The sequence below is a fragment of the Cyanistes caeruleus genome, chromosome Z, assembly GCF_971803275.1.
Source record: "Cyanistes caeruleus chromosome Z, bCyaCae1.hap1.1, whole genome shotgun sequence".
Taxonomy (NCBI): domain Eukaryota; kingdom Metazoa; phylum Chordata; class Aves; order Passeriformes; family Paridae; genus Cyanistes; species Cyanistes caeruleus.
The window spans coordinates 31,537,181-31,552,122 of record NC_141732.1 but is presented as its reverse complement, the minus strand read 5'-3'; the positions used below and the strand labels follow the sequence as shown (position 1 = coordinate 31,552,122).

At 40.8% G+C, this 14,942-nt stretch overlaps 2 protein-coding genes across 43 annotated transcripts in view; one reads left to right on the top strand and one right to left on the bottom strand.

The window, feature by feature from the left end:
- The first annotated feature begins 1,106 nt into the window (after positions 1 to 1,106).
- The window catches only part of MOB3B (MOB kinase activator 3B), a 93,605-nt gene continuing 79,769 nt past the window's right edge, over positions 1,107 to 14,942 (top strand). For 15 of the 42 annotated variants that reach the window (XM_023944290.2, XM_086869657.1, XM_086869680.1 and 12 more), the window contains exon 1: positions 1,523 to 1,749. The gene's annotated coding sequence lies outside the window, so the exon portion shown is untranslated. Of the gene's footprint in view, positions 1,327 to 1,394; positions 1,750 to 14,942 lie in introns of those variants that run through there. The other 27 variants (XM_086869678.1, XM_086869681.1, XM_086869674.1 and 24 more) reach the window with 13 other exon arrangements.
- Positions 8,590 to 9,224, bottom strand: LOC147648316 (interferon alpha-2-like). The gene has a single exon (XM_086869800.1). The coding sequence runs from the start codon at positions 9,154 to 9,156 to the stop codon at positions 8,590 to 8,592; it is 567 nt and encodes a 188-aa protein (XP_086725926.1). The 5' UTR covers positions 9,157 to 9,224.

Below are 14,942 nucleotides of genomic sequence, written 5' to 3'. Positions count from 1 at the left end.
TGTCTGTGGGGAGCTCTGTAAAAGAGGGTCATGGGGCCTAAGGTTTTTTCTGCTATTGCTACAGGTTCAATGATTGGTCAAAGTCAAATTTGTTGCCTAAACTGAAGTTTTCCCTTAACACTGCACTGGTATGGCATGGGACTAGGCCTCTTCCCAGAAGCTATGGGAAGTAATTGTCCCGCTCTCCTCTGCGCTGGGGCAGCCTCATCTTGAGTCCAGTGTGCAGTTTTGGGTGTCATACTAGAAGGTATAAAGCCATTAAAGAGGGTGTAAAGGAGGATCAAGAAGATGGTGAAGGGCCTTGAGGGGAAGCCATATGAGGGGTGGCTGAGGTCGCTTGGTCTGTTCATCCTGGAGGAGACTGAGGGGAGACCTCACTGCAGTTACAGCTTCCTTGTGAGGGGAAGAGGAGGGGCAGCACTGATCTTTTCTCTGTGATGACAGTGACAGGACCTGAGGGGATGGCCTGAACTTGGGCCAGGGAAGGCTATCAAGAGAAGGTTCTTCACCCAGAGGCTAGTTGGGTACTGGAACAGGTCCCCAGGGAAGCGGTCACAGCACCAAGCCTGACGGAAGCATTTGGACAAAGCTCTCAGATACATGGTGTGATTCCTGGAGATGTCCTTTGCAGGGCTGGGAGTTAGACGTGATAATCCTAATGGGTCCCTCCCAACTCAGGATACGCTGTGATTCTGTGAGATGAAGGCTGACCCTCGGGTCGGACTGAGTGTGGTGGGCTGGGGCGGTGTGTGCAGGGCTGGGGCGGTGTGTGCAGGGCTGGGGCGCTGTGTGCAGGGCTGGGGCGGTGTGTGCAGGGCTGGGGCGGTGTGTGCAGGGCTGGGGCGGTGTGTGCAGGGCTGGGGCGGTGTGTGCAGGGCTGGGGCGGTGTGTGCAGGGCTGGGGCGCTGTGTGCAGGGCTGGGGCGGTGTGTGCAGGGCTGGGGCGGTGTGTGCAGGGCTGGGGCGGTGTGTGCAGGGCTGGGGCGCTGTGTGCTGAGGGCGCAGGATGCGCTGGGCCTGGGACACCCCGCGCACGGGCAGGGGCGCGATGCCCGCCAGGGGGCGCCCTCCGCCGTGGCAGGGCAGAGCAGGGGCCCGGGGCCGGCGGGGGGTGGCGCCTGGGGTGGGGGGGGGACGAGAGCCAAGCCGAGCCGAGCCGTGCCGTGCTGAGCCGAGCTGAGCCGTGCTGAGCCGAGCCGAGCCGTGCCGAGCCGAGCCGAGCCGAGCCGAGCCCAGCCGAGCCGAGCCGAGCCGTAGCGTTCTTTTCGTGTCCCTCAGGCGAGGAAGGCAGCTGGAGGGGCAGCAGCGGCGCTCACAGCGGTGGGAGGTAAGACGGGGGCGGTTGCGATGGGTCAGGGCGGCGCACGCGAGGGTGGGGTCGGTCCCGCCGCCTACAAACTTCCCGCCGTGAGCGGGATGGGTTTGCGGCCCGGCAGTCGCCCGCCCACTGCCCGCTGCGCTCGGTCGGGGCGGAGGTGACAGCCCCGCCCAGCTCCTCCGACCCCGCGGGGACTGCCGTGCTCGGGGCTCGGCCGGTGCCCGCCCCGCTGGGAGGGGCTCTTGCTCCCCCGCGGCCGCACTGCCCTGGCGCCCCCGGGCCTCCGCCTTCGGCAGGAGCGGGTGGGGGGCGGAACCTGCCCCTGGTCCCGGCCGGAACGACAGGTGGTGGGCGCTGCCTGCGAGGACGGGACGGTGCAGGTGAGCGCGCTTCGCTCCGAGCAGCAGCGGCTGGGCTGCAGCCCGCACGAAGGTGCGCTTTCCCAAGGGCTCCTCTTTCCTTTTTCTTTTCTCTTCTCTTTTTTTAATTTTTTTTTTGTTTTGTTTTGTTTTGTTTTGTTTTTTGGTGGGCTTTTTTTTCTATTTTTTTTTCGGGGGGGGGGGGGATGTTTTTGTTTGTTTGTTTCTTTATTTGTTCGTTTCCTTTTTCCCCATCCCGTCTCTCAGAGGTAGGTCGCTGTGTGCTTCCTCCAGAGCTTCAGGAGCCGGTTCGGTGCTGCCATGGAGCCGCGGGCTCTCTGGACTTGTTGCCCTTGGCGGGTGCCCGAAGGCGGGAGGGACGAGCTGGGCCGGGCTGGGCACAGAGCTCCAGCCGCCTCTCTGCGCCGTGCTCTGGCGCAGAGAGGCGAGGTCCGCAGCCCTGCAAGCTGCTCCTGTTGTAATCGTGTTGAGCAAAGGGATGTTTTGGGAAAGGGAAAGACTCAGCCGGGAGTTTATCGTCTTCCGTGGCAAACGCTGAGACACAGCTTTTTTAAAATGGCAATTTTGCTGCGCTTTCTTCAGTGCTGTGGGCGAAGAGTGTCTCAAGAAACGTGCCATGCAGCTGATCTGCCAGGTCTGTTAGTTGTAGAGACACAGGCTCAGGGTGCTGGATTTTGCATTTAGTTTGCAAGGTTGCTCAAGGAAAAATGGTTTGCGTTAAACTCCTTGTTCCCTAGTGGAACGCAGTATTTGAAATCCCTGAAAGTCTTTGCAATCACAGTGTGACAACCTGGCAGCTAGCCTCTCAGAAGCTGACCTAGGGCTTATTATGGAGAAATGAGTAATTGCCAGTGCAAGGACTCACATGCCCTAGAGGTTCCCGCTGTTGGCTGAAAAGAGAAGAAATGCAGTGCAAGCACAGGCAGAGGCTCCTGAAGAGTCCTGCTTGAAGCTGATTGACCCTGAAGATCATCTGTCCTCTGGCAAGACTGCTGCCAGCTGGCATTCGAAGATGTAGAATCTTCTTGCTCCCATTTGATGGTCAAATCAGCCTGTTCTGGGACTGGTTGTGGACAGCTTTCGTAAATAAAATATTCTGATTGAATAGCTGTGTAATTGTCAAAAGGATAAAGTTGTTTTAGGACCCTTCCTTAAACCCTGCTTATACAATTTATAACAATTTTATATATTATATATAAATATATATAATATATTTAATATATATATATAATATATATATATTATATATATATAATATATATAATATATATAATATTATAATTATATTTTATATAATTTTATAACAATTTCTTAAATAGGCATCAGGATTGCTTCTATTCTACAAGCCTTTTAGTTGTATTTTACACACATATATATAATTTTTATTTCATGGGGGACACTTGAGAGACAATATTCTAGACATACCTAACTGGAGAATTTTTGGGCTGGGTGCGCTGCAGCAGGTAGAGGAGAGCCCATTTCCCTCTTCCACAGCAAAGCATATTATTCAAGATTTGCAAACTTCTTGGAGTGGACTGATAATTGTGATGATTATGCTTCCCTGCTCCATGGGGCACAGAAAAGAGCATTCCTGGAACACAAAAAAAAAACAAACCCAAAATAAACAAAAAAAACAAAGCAACCAAACAAAATGAAAAAACAAACCAAAAAAACACTAGAAGGAGGCTACTGGTGGTTTTCTGACAGACAATATGCACAGCTGAAAGCTGGCTGTAGGGTAGAAAGAAAAGGAACACGAGGATACACGAGGGTACAGTGAAGCAATACTGAATTCCAGAAAGTGCTAAAGAGAAAAGGAGGTGGGTGCAAAATGGCATGATGTTGCTTGGCATCAAGCCTCTTGCAATGATGATTTTATGCAGCTTGCTGGTGTGTTGGTGTTGTAGCTGCTGCTGCTTAGAACGCATTAGTGAGTGATGTGAGATTTGGGACTGGGCCAGATCACTTCAGTTTCTTTGCTGGTGTTTCTGTCCTGAAAAATATTCTTAATATATAGAGCCAGAAAAGTACTTGGCATCATTAGGCCCCTGAGAAAGGTACTTGTGTTCTGGAGCAGAAGCTGAGAGCAGAGAGGTCCAAGTGCTCTGGGAACAAGGATCACAGAGTCATTTGGAATAGCAGTTGTTTAGGAATGTTACAGGACAAACATGGTACTTGTCTTTGTTTAATATTTAGTCTTTATCACTAGTTAGGTAAACTGAGATTTCAGATGGAATTTTTTTAGACAAAACAAATGTTATTTTCATTCTTCTGTTTTAGGGTATTATCTCAGGATTAGATGCTTCAGTACCTTTGACTGATAGATGAGTGTCTTGTGAGCCACGTCTGAGCCAGGGACTTAGACAAGAACTGTCCAGATAAGATGGAGAGAGAAACATAAAATGAGTAAAATATAACTGAAATTTTAAGCTACTACTGTAGAAGCAAATTTATTTCCAGAGATTTATTCCACTAAGATGTTCTGGTGATGGGTAATTAGCATATTATTATATTAAAGGAGAAACACTTGCAGCAAAGGAGCTGCAGGTGTGGCTGAAGATCTGTTATACACCAAGTAACTGAGAGGTTCTTTTACAGGTATTTGGACCAGACAAGAAAAGCAGAGGAGATAACTGCTAACTGTTCTTGTTACCCAGTCTCCCTGCCACTCTACCTTTTCTCTTTTGCACTGGTTCTCATATGCAGTGCATGTTCTTCTCTGGTGTTAAATCTCTACCTTTGAACAAAAGTATGGATTATATTTGTTTGGGTATTTTGGATAATTTTCTGTTGGTCTCATCAGCTCAGGAAAAGTTTCAACAGCTAATAAAGCAGAACAAGGATGTGAAACTGGAAAGCGAGAAAGGGAGGAAGAAAAGATGACGGAGTTTTACATCCTGTCTTGTGAACCATCACTGGTTTTTGATTTACCCTGGAAAGATAAAAGGGGACTTAGCCTAATCAAGTAGATTGACAAGAACACACTTTTTAGGAGCAGAGGGCTCTTTGGCCAAGAGTTTCTAAGAACAGTTTGGTCTGGGAAATCTGTCATCGGTTTCAATTTAAGACATATGCTGCTTCTGCTGTTGAGGGCATTTGATTACCAATACAATCCGATAAATTATACTACAATAAAAAATACCACACCAATACAATCAAATAAAAAAAAAATTGTTTTGAAGGTTCAGCATACCCTTTTGCTGACAAAAGGTGCAGGTTTTTAATCTAGAAAGACTTCAGTAAGTTCTGTGGATAGTAGCATGCAGTATATGCAGGTGGTTGGTAATAGATGACCACTTCTGTCTTAAAAATAACTCTCCTTTCACCAGAGTGAACATCAGTTTTGGATTTTGGATTTTTGTTTTTGTGATACAGCACTAATTACCATTCAGTATAAAAATAAATAAATAATGCCACTCTAAAGTTTTAAAGCAAATTCTAGCAAATAGAAGAGAAGTGCAGTCTATGAATCAGCAGCTGGAGAGGGTGCTGAGCAAGTGTTTAAAGCAGCTTCATGAGCTCTGATACTAAGTCTTGACTTGAATGGTATTTCCAGTGTGCTGAAACTGGAAAAGTGTGACTGGGGGCTGATTTCCTGACGTTTGGTTATTCATTCTTTTATCTTGGCAGAACTGCAGAAAAAGCAGCTCATAACTGTCTATATTTCAGATCATTTCATTGATCAGTACAATATGGTACAATGGATCATTTCAGATCATTGATCATTAAGATGCTTCCCTGCAGAATTTGAACTTAACTTCTTCTTCTTTTAACCAAGAAAAAAAATAATTCAAGAGGATCTTGAAATGTAGTCTTTTATCTTTTCTTAAAAGAAATTTTAAGTGGCTTTGAAATTGTTACTAATTCAAAAAAACCATAGAAAACTATTTTCACTTTCCCATTTTAGTGTCTCTCCACCCCCCACCCCCCCTTCCCCAGCTATCCCCCACTTTGTTCTTGTACCCACCGGCATGGTATTAGAGTGCCTGATTAAGATAGACATTGAAGTGGTGACTCTTCACAGACATTTCAAAGCAAATGCATTTTAAAAAACTGAACGAACAGACGTGGTTGTGTTTCTTTTGTTACAGCAGTGATAAAAAGTTACAAAAAGTTTCATTGCAAGAGTTACATGTAACAACAGTAGTCTAGAATTTTTATATGAATGTTCAGTGTTTAATTTTTAAGTACTCATGTAAAGAAAAAAATAGTCAAGACTTTGGCTTCAAATAGTAGAAGACCATATTTCATTTTCATAGTTTCAGAAAATGCAGATCTTTCCACAGGAATAGAAGGTTACATATTGTTTCCTCAAGGAGGGTTGAGGCTGAATTCCAGGTGAGAAATGTGAAATCAATATTGATTACAGTTGCTTCCTTTTTCTAAGATACATTTAACTTGTAAAAAAGCACAGATTTTTTTACAGAGAGCTAGCCTCGGTAGTTCTTAAACAGCCATGTTCCCTATAAATGCTTAGCTGATATCAGTCAGGTAAGCTTGTGTGGATACCCTAAATTACCATCTAATGAGGTCTCTATTTCCCCTTTTCAAAAAAATACAACCAGCCTGCATCTTGAAAGTGTGTGTCACAATTAACACTGAGGAATACATGAGTTAATAGACATATCTGCTTTATAGTCATGGAAGTAGCTCTCCAGTAGAGCTGATGAAGGAAGCGAATGTTTCCGCACTGTCCAGGGATGGGCTCTTTGTAGGTCCTGACGCTGTCATTACCTAACCATAATGTGATGTGATCCCATGAAGAACTGATAGTATCCTGTTAGAATCCAGTAGGCTGTGCAAGGTTGTTACCAGTCATACTTGCTTTAGCCTGTGCTGACCCTTGGCTTTTTAGAGACTGGAACCCAAGTGCAGAACAGAGCAAAGAAAGTACAATATAAATTTAGGTCCATTGATACAATCTTATATTATCTTGCCTGATACATTATGCCTAGGGAAACATCAAGGTCATGGCCTTCAGTTCCTCAGTGTCCTTGATCTTAAGATCCAAAATCTGTTTACATTAATTCCCCACAGTAACCACAGATTAAAAACAGCAAATTAAAAAAATAAAAAAAAAAAAGGCAAAAAAAAGAAAAAAAAAAAAAAAGCAAGTAAAGTAAGTGTAATTGAACATATTTTGCAGACATCAAATATCACTTCAGTGTCAGCATAGTTATAAAGTGTTTAAATTAATAAAACAGAAACTGACTGAAGGAGTTGGGAATGTTACATTATCCATGTGCCAAACTGCTCGTATGTTCCTTATACAATCAGTTAAGAATTGAGCTCTTCTGTTGATTGAAAGCAGAGTTATATTCAGGAGTTTGAAACCCATTCTTTCCTCCCTGTCTCTGCAAAGTCGGAGCATGGAGAGGGGAATGGGTGAGCCTGATCTCCCTAGTCCACTGTCTAATTTGCCTAAAATTAGGCAGTTGTAACTACCCTGTTGTTGCATTCCTGGAATAAGGAATTCTACCAATCCATTTCAGTAGCTGCATGCAGAGTAAGTTTTCCTTTCTTTTTTTTTTTTTTTTCCCCCAAAGTGGGAAGGGATTTTTAGATATATATTGCATTTGAATAAAGGGAGGAAAGGCAACCTGAGTTACAGTTCAGCCCTCAAAGTTCTAGTATGATGCTGAGATTCTGTCCTCAGGTAATGGTAGCAATACATAATTTTTTTTGGTCAAAATAATCTCTTTTTCTTCCCTAGTTCCAGAATTTACAGACATATTTTAACTCTTTTCTTCTTATATTCAAATTTGACACATTCCGTTTATGATAAAAATATATGAGGCATGAGATATGCTTGAAGATATGTGAAATCTGAGTTGGAAAAAATTCATGTCAGAAGTCTTCCAGTTTTATAATGTATAGGGAGTGATATTGACACCATTGGGTATTCAAGGTATCTTGAGTAACAGTTAAACAGATGAAGATGATAACTTGAAGTACTGTTTGCTTCTGCCTGAATGAAGGAAAGAAAGATGGGAGAGGAATGGAAGAAACTTGTTAATATCTGTGTTCATACAGTAGTTCTTTTCAAATTAATTTTGTTTGCTTATGAACTTGAAGCACAGTAAATGCATACATATTTTACACAGTGTTCTGAATCAACATGCCCTGAAAATCTATGCTGTAATTATTCAATATTCTGTATAGAAAGCTATATAAAAATCTTTTATATATACCATATATATATATAATATGGTGTATATATATATATACCATATATATATATATTTATATTATATATTAAATATATGTGTATTTAATATATAATATATAAATAGATATAAATTATCTCCATAGGCTCTGGAGACAATTATACTTGCAAAATAAATATCAAAGCTGGTAATTCACTTTTCTTGTTTGGGAGGACTATCTATTTTTTTTTTTTTTTTTTTTTTTTAGTTTAAAGATGTCATGCTCATCTTAAGTTCTCCTCTGTTTGGTAATTTAAGATCTTCATGATGTATAGGAGTACAGGAAGGTCTGTCTTCCTTATGCATGCCTGCATCTTGTACTTTTTTCCAAGTTAGTGAAGTAATGCAAAAATAAAATCTAGGCAGTAGTGTATGTAAATTTATCAGGTTGTAAAACGACTGTTATTTTATGTGGAAAAACCACAAAACCTTTTTTAAAATAGTGCAAAGAGACAACGTATATCCATTTGTATTTTTAAAGATCTTCTACAGAAGCAATGATACCAAGTGCCCTTTCATTTGAGTACTCTACATGTTTAACTGAGAGCACTGAATGTTTTTTTTTTTTGAAAACAAGCCCCAGCTGTCAATTTGAAAATTATTAAAATGTGGATATGAAAAGCCTATCAAGAAGTGGGAAATTATTGTATTATTAAAATAAACAAAACATAGAAGATTTTACCTCTTTATGTAGTTTTTTTTTTCAAAAGACTGTCAAAAATTATATGACATGTTCTCAATTCCATTTGAACTGCTTCCCAGGAACAGTGGCTGTATTGCTTATCTTTTAGGAAATTGGTGATTCTTTGAAAGTACTTTTTTATGCTGTATATTGAGGTTTTTAGGATCCACGTTTGAAAATTGTTTCTTGCTTTTGATTGTTCTTCTGACAAACATGTCTCCAGTTCTTCAATTTGATGATGAATTCCATTTTGGAAGTTCTCAATCTTGCTTATATTCCAAACATCAACAGGAAGATTTTTGCTAAATAATTGGAAGATCTGTTGAAGGAATTCATAGATGATCCTTATGATGTTCTTCTGTGTGACCTTAGTAATCTCCACAGGGAATCTGAAATCAGTTGTTTCCCTAAGACATTGCTGAGGAAAATAACCACCCATTTTCCACAGAAAATTGATGATATGATAGTTCACTTTGTTTCCTTGGAAAAGGCAAACTGAACAAGAGATTTTGATGTACAATGCCAGTATAATGCAAATTTGCAGTAAACGTCTCTGAACCATAATGGTCATACTGCTGAAGCAGTCAGCAGTGTTTTCCTTTCCTTTTTGCAGATCCGTAAGCTTGCAGTTTCTTGGTTGTCTTGTCTTGCTCACATGCTTCTCCTTCACATCTCTGAATTTATTTCATCTGTACAACATGATGGGTATTACTCACTGTGTGGGAGTTACTCTTTCTAACAGCTATAGTCCTGCCAAGGTTTACTGTTTGTTTCAGTTTCACACAGTTGCAAAAGTTTTGCTCATTTCTGCTTTGACTGAAAAATGAGTAAATCAGTCAGTCTAGTGATTCAGAGGATATTGGCAGATTAGCAGGTTAGAATGTGGTAGGAGCATTTAATCTTCTTGCATTCTAACTACAATAGGCAGTCCTGCTTGAGAAATTATATATTTATGCTTAAATTGGCAAAGACAGTGAAAAATAATCACGTCCCTGGCTAACAAATATGCAATCAACGCAAGATGTAATTTTATTGATTTAAGAACAAATATATTTTTAGTAGAATAAATTGTTAGGGCAATGGCTTAAATTTTATCAGAAAAATTACCTTGTTGTTGACTTAAGTATTGATTCACTAGGGGCAGATGTTGCTATGACTATGTTTGGAAAAAAGAAGTGTATACAACTCTTGAGAAAGATGTCTTTTTCTCCAAAATCTCTGATAGTTCACTGTTCAGAGAAGCTTTATTCTTTTCCATCACTTGATGAATCAGCCTCAATTTTTACATACATTAAGGAAAGCATGCTTTTATGTAAAAAAAAAGAGGAATTCCTTACATTTCAGAGTAAGAAAACTAGTTCTGAAGCCTCCTCCTGTTGTCCCAAAAGGGGTTTTTTCACCTGGTGTGTGAGAGAGTCTGTCTCTGCTCATTCACTGAAATGCAAAAGAAAGCATTTTTTAAATCCAAACCAGTCAAATAAGTATTTGTCCACAGTTATTTGGTTTCTTACTCTTAAATCCTGTTCATTCTGTTGAGGTCTGGGTCATTGGTAAACTGATTTGAGTCTTCTGTGCCTTTTCTTGTGAGATATATAGAACTTTCTGACTCAAACATTTAACTTGAATAATAAATCTCATCCTATGGAGGACAGGGACATTCTGGCATATAGTAACTCATCAGTCAATTTACTGTCTCCAATTGGCCACTCTGTGAGTTTCAGGAATGGCCATAAAGCTGCCCCAAAAATCAGTGCTGTAACTTTACTTAACCCTTACAGATAGTTTTTACTGAATATGTGGCTCTGCTGTTTATTAAAAATTCATTGTTTCTCTAGTTTTACTAGAACTAGAGGGTTTTGATATTTTCCCCTGGCCCCTCATTCATCGTAAAAAATTCTCAAACATCAATGACCCTTGCTGCCTACAAATACCACATTGATTCAGGCCAAAAGTGTGTGTGTGTGTATGTTTGTGCAGGGGGAAGTAGGGGCCTTTCAGGCCCCAAGCCCCCTGCTTATGGTGTTTCTTTCACCTTTGTAATCCCAGTCCCTTTTCTTTCCACAGTAACAAGGTAATCAATCTAGCCTAAGTACACCTCCAGTTAGGATAACCTAACTGTTAACAGTTTCCAAAAGCTGATACCCTCCTTCAAGATTCTCTCAGTACAAACCAACAGATCACTTGCAATTCAACAAATATGAAATATAAAAAATGACATGTATAAAACCAGGCAGACCCCTATTGCTTGTTTAGAAAATGCCTGAATCACTGGTTGATTATTTCCCTGAGTCTGGCCAGCAGCAGGACTAAAACCTTTACTTCCGATATGCTTATTTATTTTGATCCATATTCTCTTTATTTATCCCCACTCCTATGGTCTATGGTGTGAAAAGGAGGGAAGTAACATTCACACATCTTCTGCCTCATCCCCTCTGCAGCACATGATCTTTGCCTTTTTCTCCTTAGTACGTGACATCAGCATATCTCCTCCCAACGTACACTTTTTCTGAATACCTGGCTCTCTATACAGTGTCATAAAAGCATCAACATAAACCACAACTGATCCCATTACCAAGTCAGCAACAAAACACTGACTCCAAAATAAAACCGCAAAAATCCATTTTACTCATTCTCCAATGTACAAAGTGTCCACCACTGCTTACAATATGTGTTCATTTTATCTTTCGTCATTGGATCTTTCCCAGCTTACTCCAGCTTTTCAAAATAAAACCCCAAGAGCTACAGGGTAAAACTGTGGACTAGTTTGCCAATACTCATTTGCCCAATTTCTTTATCTTTAGGTCCAGACCTCTAATACAAATAATTGTTTTACTCTCTGCTCCAACTCCTTATTGTCAGAGAAAGGAAAAGCACTCTCTCCCATCACACAGTTTTGTGTGTAGCAATTTTAAAGCCTACGCATGCATTTATTTCTCAGTTCTGATCCCCTAACAACTAATCTGTTGTTAGTTACATGCTGCTTTGACCTTGTGTCAGGAAAGATAGGAGGACACATCCCGTCTTTCATACACTGTTTTTGTTGTGTGCAGTGACAGTCACTGTTCCAAATCATCCTTATCCAGTTTACACAGAGCTTGAAGTTTTCAACTACCAGTCCCACTGGTCTGCTCAGGACTGGTCACACAGATCAGTTACAACAAAATGAAATTTGATACTCACCAGTCCAGAAATTCACACCACTTTTGCCCTTGCTCAAATACCTCTGGAGTGTTACCTTTGACTTGCTCACTGCCTTCATGCTGCAGAGGATTTGATGGAATCTCCAATCGAACTGGTCCAAATCCTATCTGATCTGATTCTCCTTTGCTGATGGCAACAAGATAATCTAGGCAAGTCAAGGCTACATAGCTCCCATTTGGGTCACCAATATTGTTGTCCCAAAATGGATTCTTTAACCTGTTAATGCAAGAGGCTGATCCACACACAGAGCTGAGGTATTTGATTTATTTACAGTTCCAAATAGAAAGGGGTGCTGGGTGGCAAACCCACATACCTAGCACACAGACTACCAAAACTTTTTACTATTTCTACATTTTAGCAAACAAAGGCATTAATGTTCATTTGATACAAGTTACATAATCCTGTTATTAATTAGTATTCTGTCTTCTCTTCATTAAATGATTCCCTTGCTTCTTTTGCTAATTAGCCTGCTTGATCAGTCTTTCTCTTCTTTGAGTTAGTGGATTTCTTGTGTCTGTGGTCATTATTTTTCCCTGCCAGAATTACCCTTTACCTGGTTGAAATGTTGGCTTTTTCTCTTCCTTATCTTGGGAGTTCTGCCAAATGACCTTGTGGCCTATAAATTCTGCATTCTTTGCGTCCACTCTTAGTGGTGCCTCCTTCTCCCCTAGCTCTGCTAACCTCCTGCTAGGTCTGTGATCACTGAATCATGACAAGCCCTAAACCTTAACAAGACTATTCTTCAGGCAAGTAATTCATCTTCCTAATGTCTGGACATCACTCCCATGAAAACAAGCTCTCAAGGAGACTGAATACACTTTCATTGTTAGCAAAATTTCCCATCGTCATTACTACTCCAGCTGGTGTAATGCTTAAATTTTTCTCCCAGGGTCTGGCTGATGTAATTCTCTGACTATCAGGTCTTTGGGCCAGGTTGTAGTAGGACTGCAGGTAGCCACCACTGGATGAATTAAAGTGTCTGAACCAATCTGAGCCTTTGATAATGACACTTCTAAGGAAGTGCCACATAAGCACTGTAACTTGAAATTTAAGTGCATGGTTGGTTCCTGAATATCCATTAACAAAGTGCCATGTTTCTATGTATCACTGACATCTTCTAGTGCAGTACCAGCCTTTTGAACTTGTAATCACAATATAGGAAGTCATTGGTGGTTGAAAAGAAAGACTGACTTGAACATTAAGATAAGCAAAAATTACAAAGTATTTAGCAGGCAGACTTGATTTTCTTCTTGTGGTAATCTTTATGGATTGCTAATTCTAAAAGCGAGCCAAAGTGATTTACCTTTATGTTATTCAGTCTGCATAATTACAAGAATATTTGAAAAATAATATGAAACTTGTATAGGCTCATAAATATTTGATGTTCTGATTTTTTCTGGGATGGGGTTGTTCTTTTCCTAATTGTGTGCTGTGTTTTAGATTAGCAGGAGGATAGTATTGATAAAGCACTAATGATTTGGCTGTTGTTATCAGGACTGTTGTTTCCCGTGCCCTGCCAATGAGCAAGTGCACAAGTAGCTGGAAGAAAGCCCAGCCAGGGCAGCTGACCTGAACTGGTCAAAGGGATATTCCACACCACAGAACATCATGTCCAGTATATAAACTGGGGAAAGCTGTACAAGAGCTGCTGGTCTGTCACTGGCCAGTGGGGGATGAGCAATTGTAAGGTTCATCACTTTTCTTTTTGGGTTTTATTCCTCTTTATCACTATTTTTGTGGTTGTGGTTGTTTATCATTGTTATGATGATGATGATATTACATTTTGTGTCACTTATTAAACTGTTCCTATTTAAACCTATGCATTTTACTTTTCTTTTAGATTTTCCTTCCCATTGGGGAAGAGGGAGGAGTGATTGTGTGTAGCTGTGGGGGTTCTTGGTTGCCAGCTGGGGTTAAACCATGACAGATGCGGGCACTGAAGGAATTCCACAATGATCTTGAGATCATATTTTGTTAAAGGAAAAATAAATCGTATTGATGTTTGAAAGCACCTGTTATAGTCTGACAGGGTGAAAATTTGCTATGGATAAGCAGTTTCTTTAGCAAACCAGTGAATAACTTAAGCAGCTACACAGTAATATCCTACTAATATAGGAACTCTACCACAATTATCTTTTGCTTCTGCTGTTGCTAAGACTGTAGTTGTGTTGTGATATTGTCACAAATTATCTACACCCAGAGGTCTTCAGAGAAGTTAGTTTATGAGTGAGATCTGTGGTAGGGATGGCTTTGTGTTTGAAAGAATGGACAGAGAATCAGAAGGGCTATAGTAGATTCAGTGCATTGATTTGCCACAGATGTTTTCTTAACTTTAGTTTGTTGTACATGTGTGTGCATCTTTTGCATTAAATGGAACACTGATTTAAATCCAGTAAGGACCAGTCCTTTCATCTACTAAAGCAATATGAGGAACAACTTAGTGCTGCATGATGAGGTGGATCTAATTCACTGTTCAGTGAATTGCATTCTATTCAGTGGTTGTATTCTATTTATATACTGTTTATACTCTTATCCCTCTTTTCCTTCCATTTCCATTTCCTTCATTTCATAGGAGACCCATTAACTATTTCATTGTTTTAGAAAAAAAATTAAAATTTCAAGGGGAGATGAGGCAGTATGAAGTGATTGTAAGTGATGAAGGAGAGAATGTACTGTGTAAAAACCTTCAGGTCAGGGTAAGGGATCAGAGACCTGTTGGCTTTGTGCAGCTTATCTAAGGACAAGTCAAGACAATTGCTTCTCAGAGTAGCTAAGTTATGTCTACATAATATTATGCATAACTGCCCTTATTCTGGGGACACCTGAGGTACCACATGGAGATTACCATCTTCTAAATCAGAACTCTTCTTCCCTGAAAACAGAGAAGGGAGATACACATGTTCTACATTGTAGTGCAAACCATCTACCCTGTGATCAAGCACCTCACAGTGGTCCTTTTCTCTTCCTGTAAATAAGGAAATACTTTTCCTGTGGGACTGAGAAGAGTAGCTTGAATGAGTAAGTCAAAAGCTATGCATCTGTACTTTGGTTTCATTGCTTCAGGATTTTGCATTTCATTGTGTTCTTGCCTCCTAAACACTTCTCTGAAGTCTGATGGATGAACCAAGAGTTGCTGAAAAAAACATTTTTTTATCT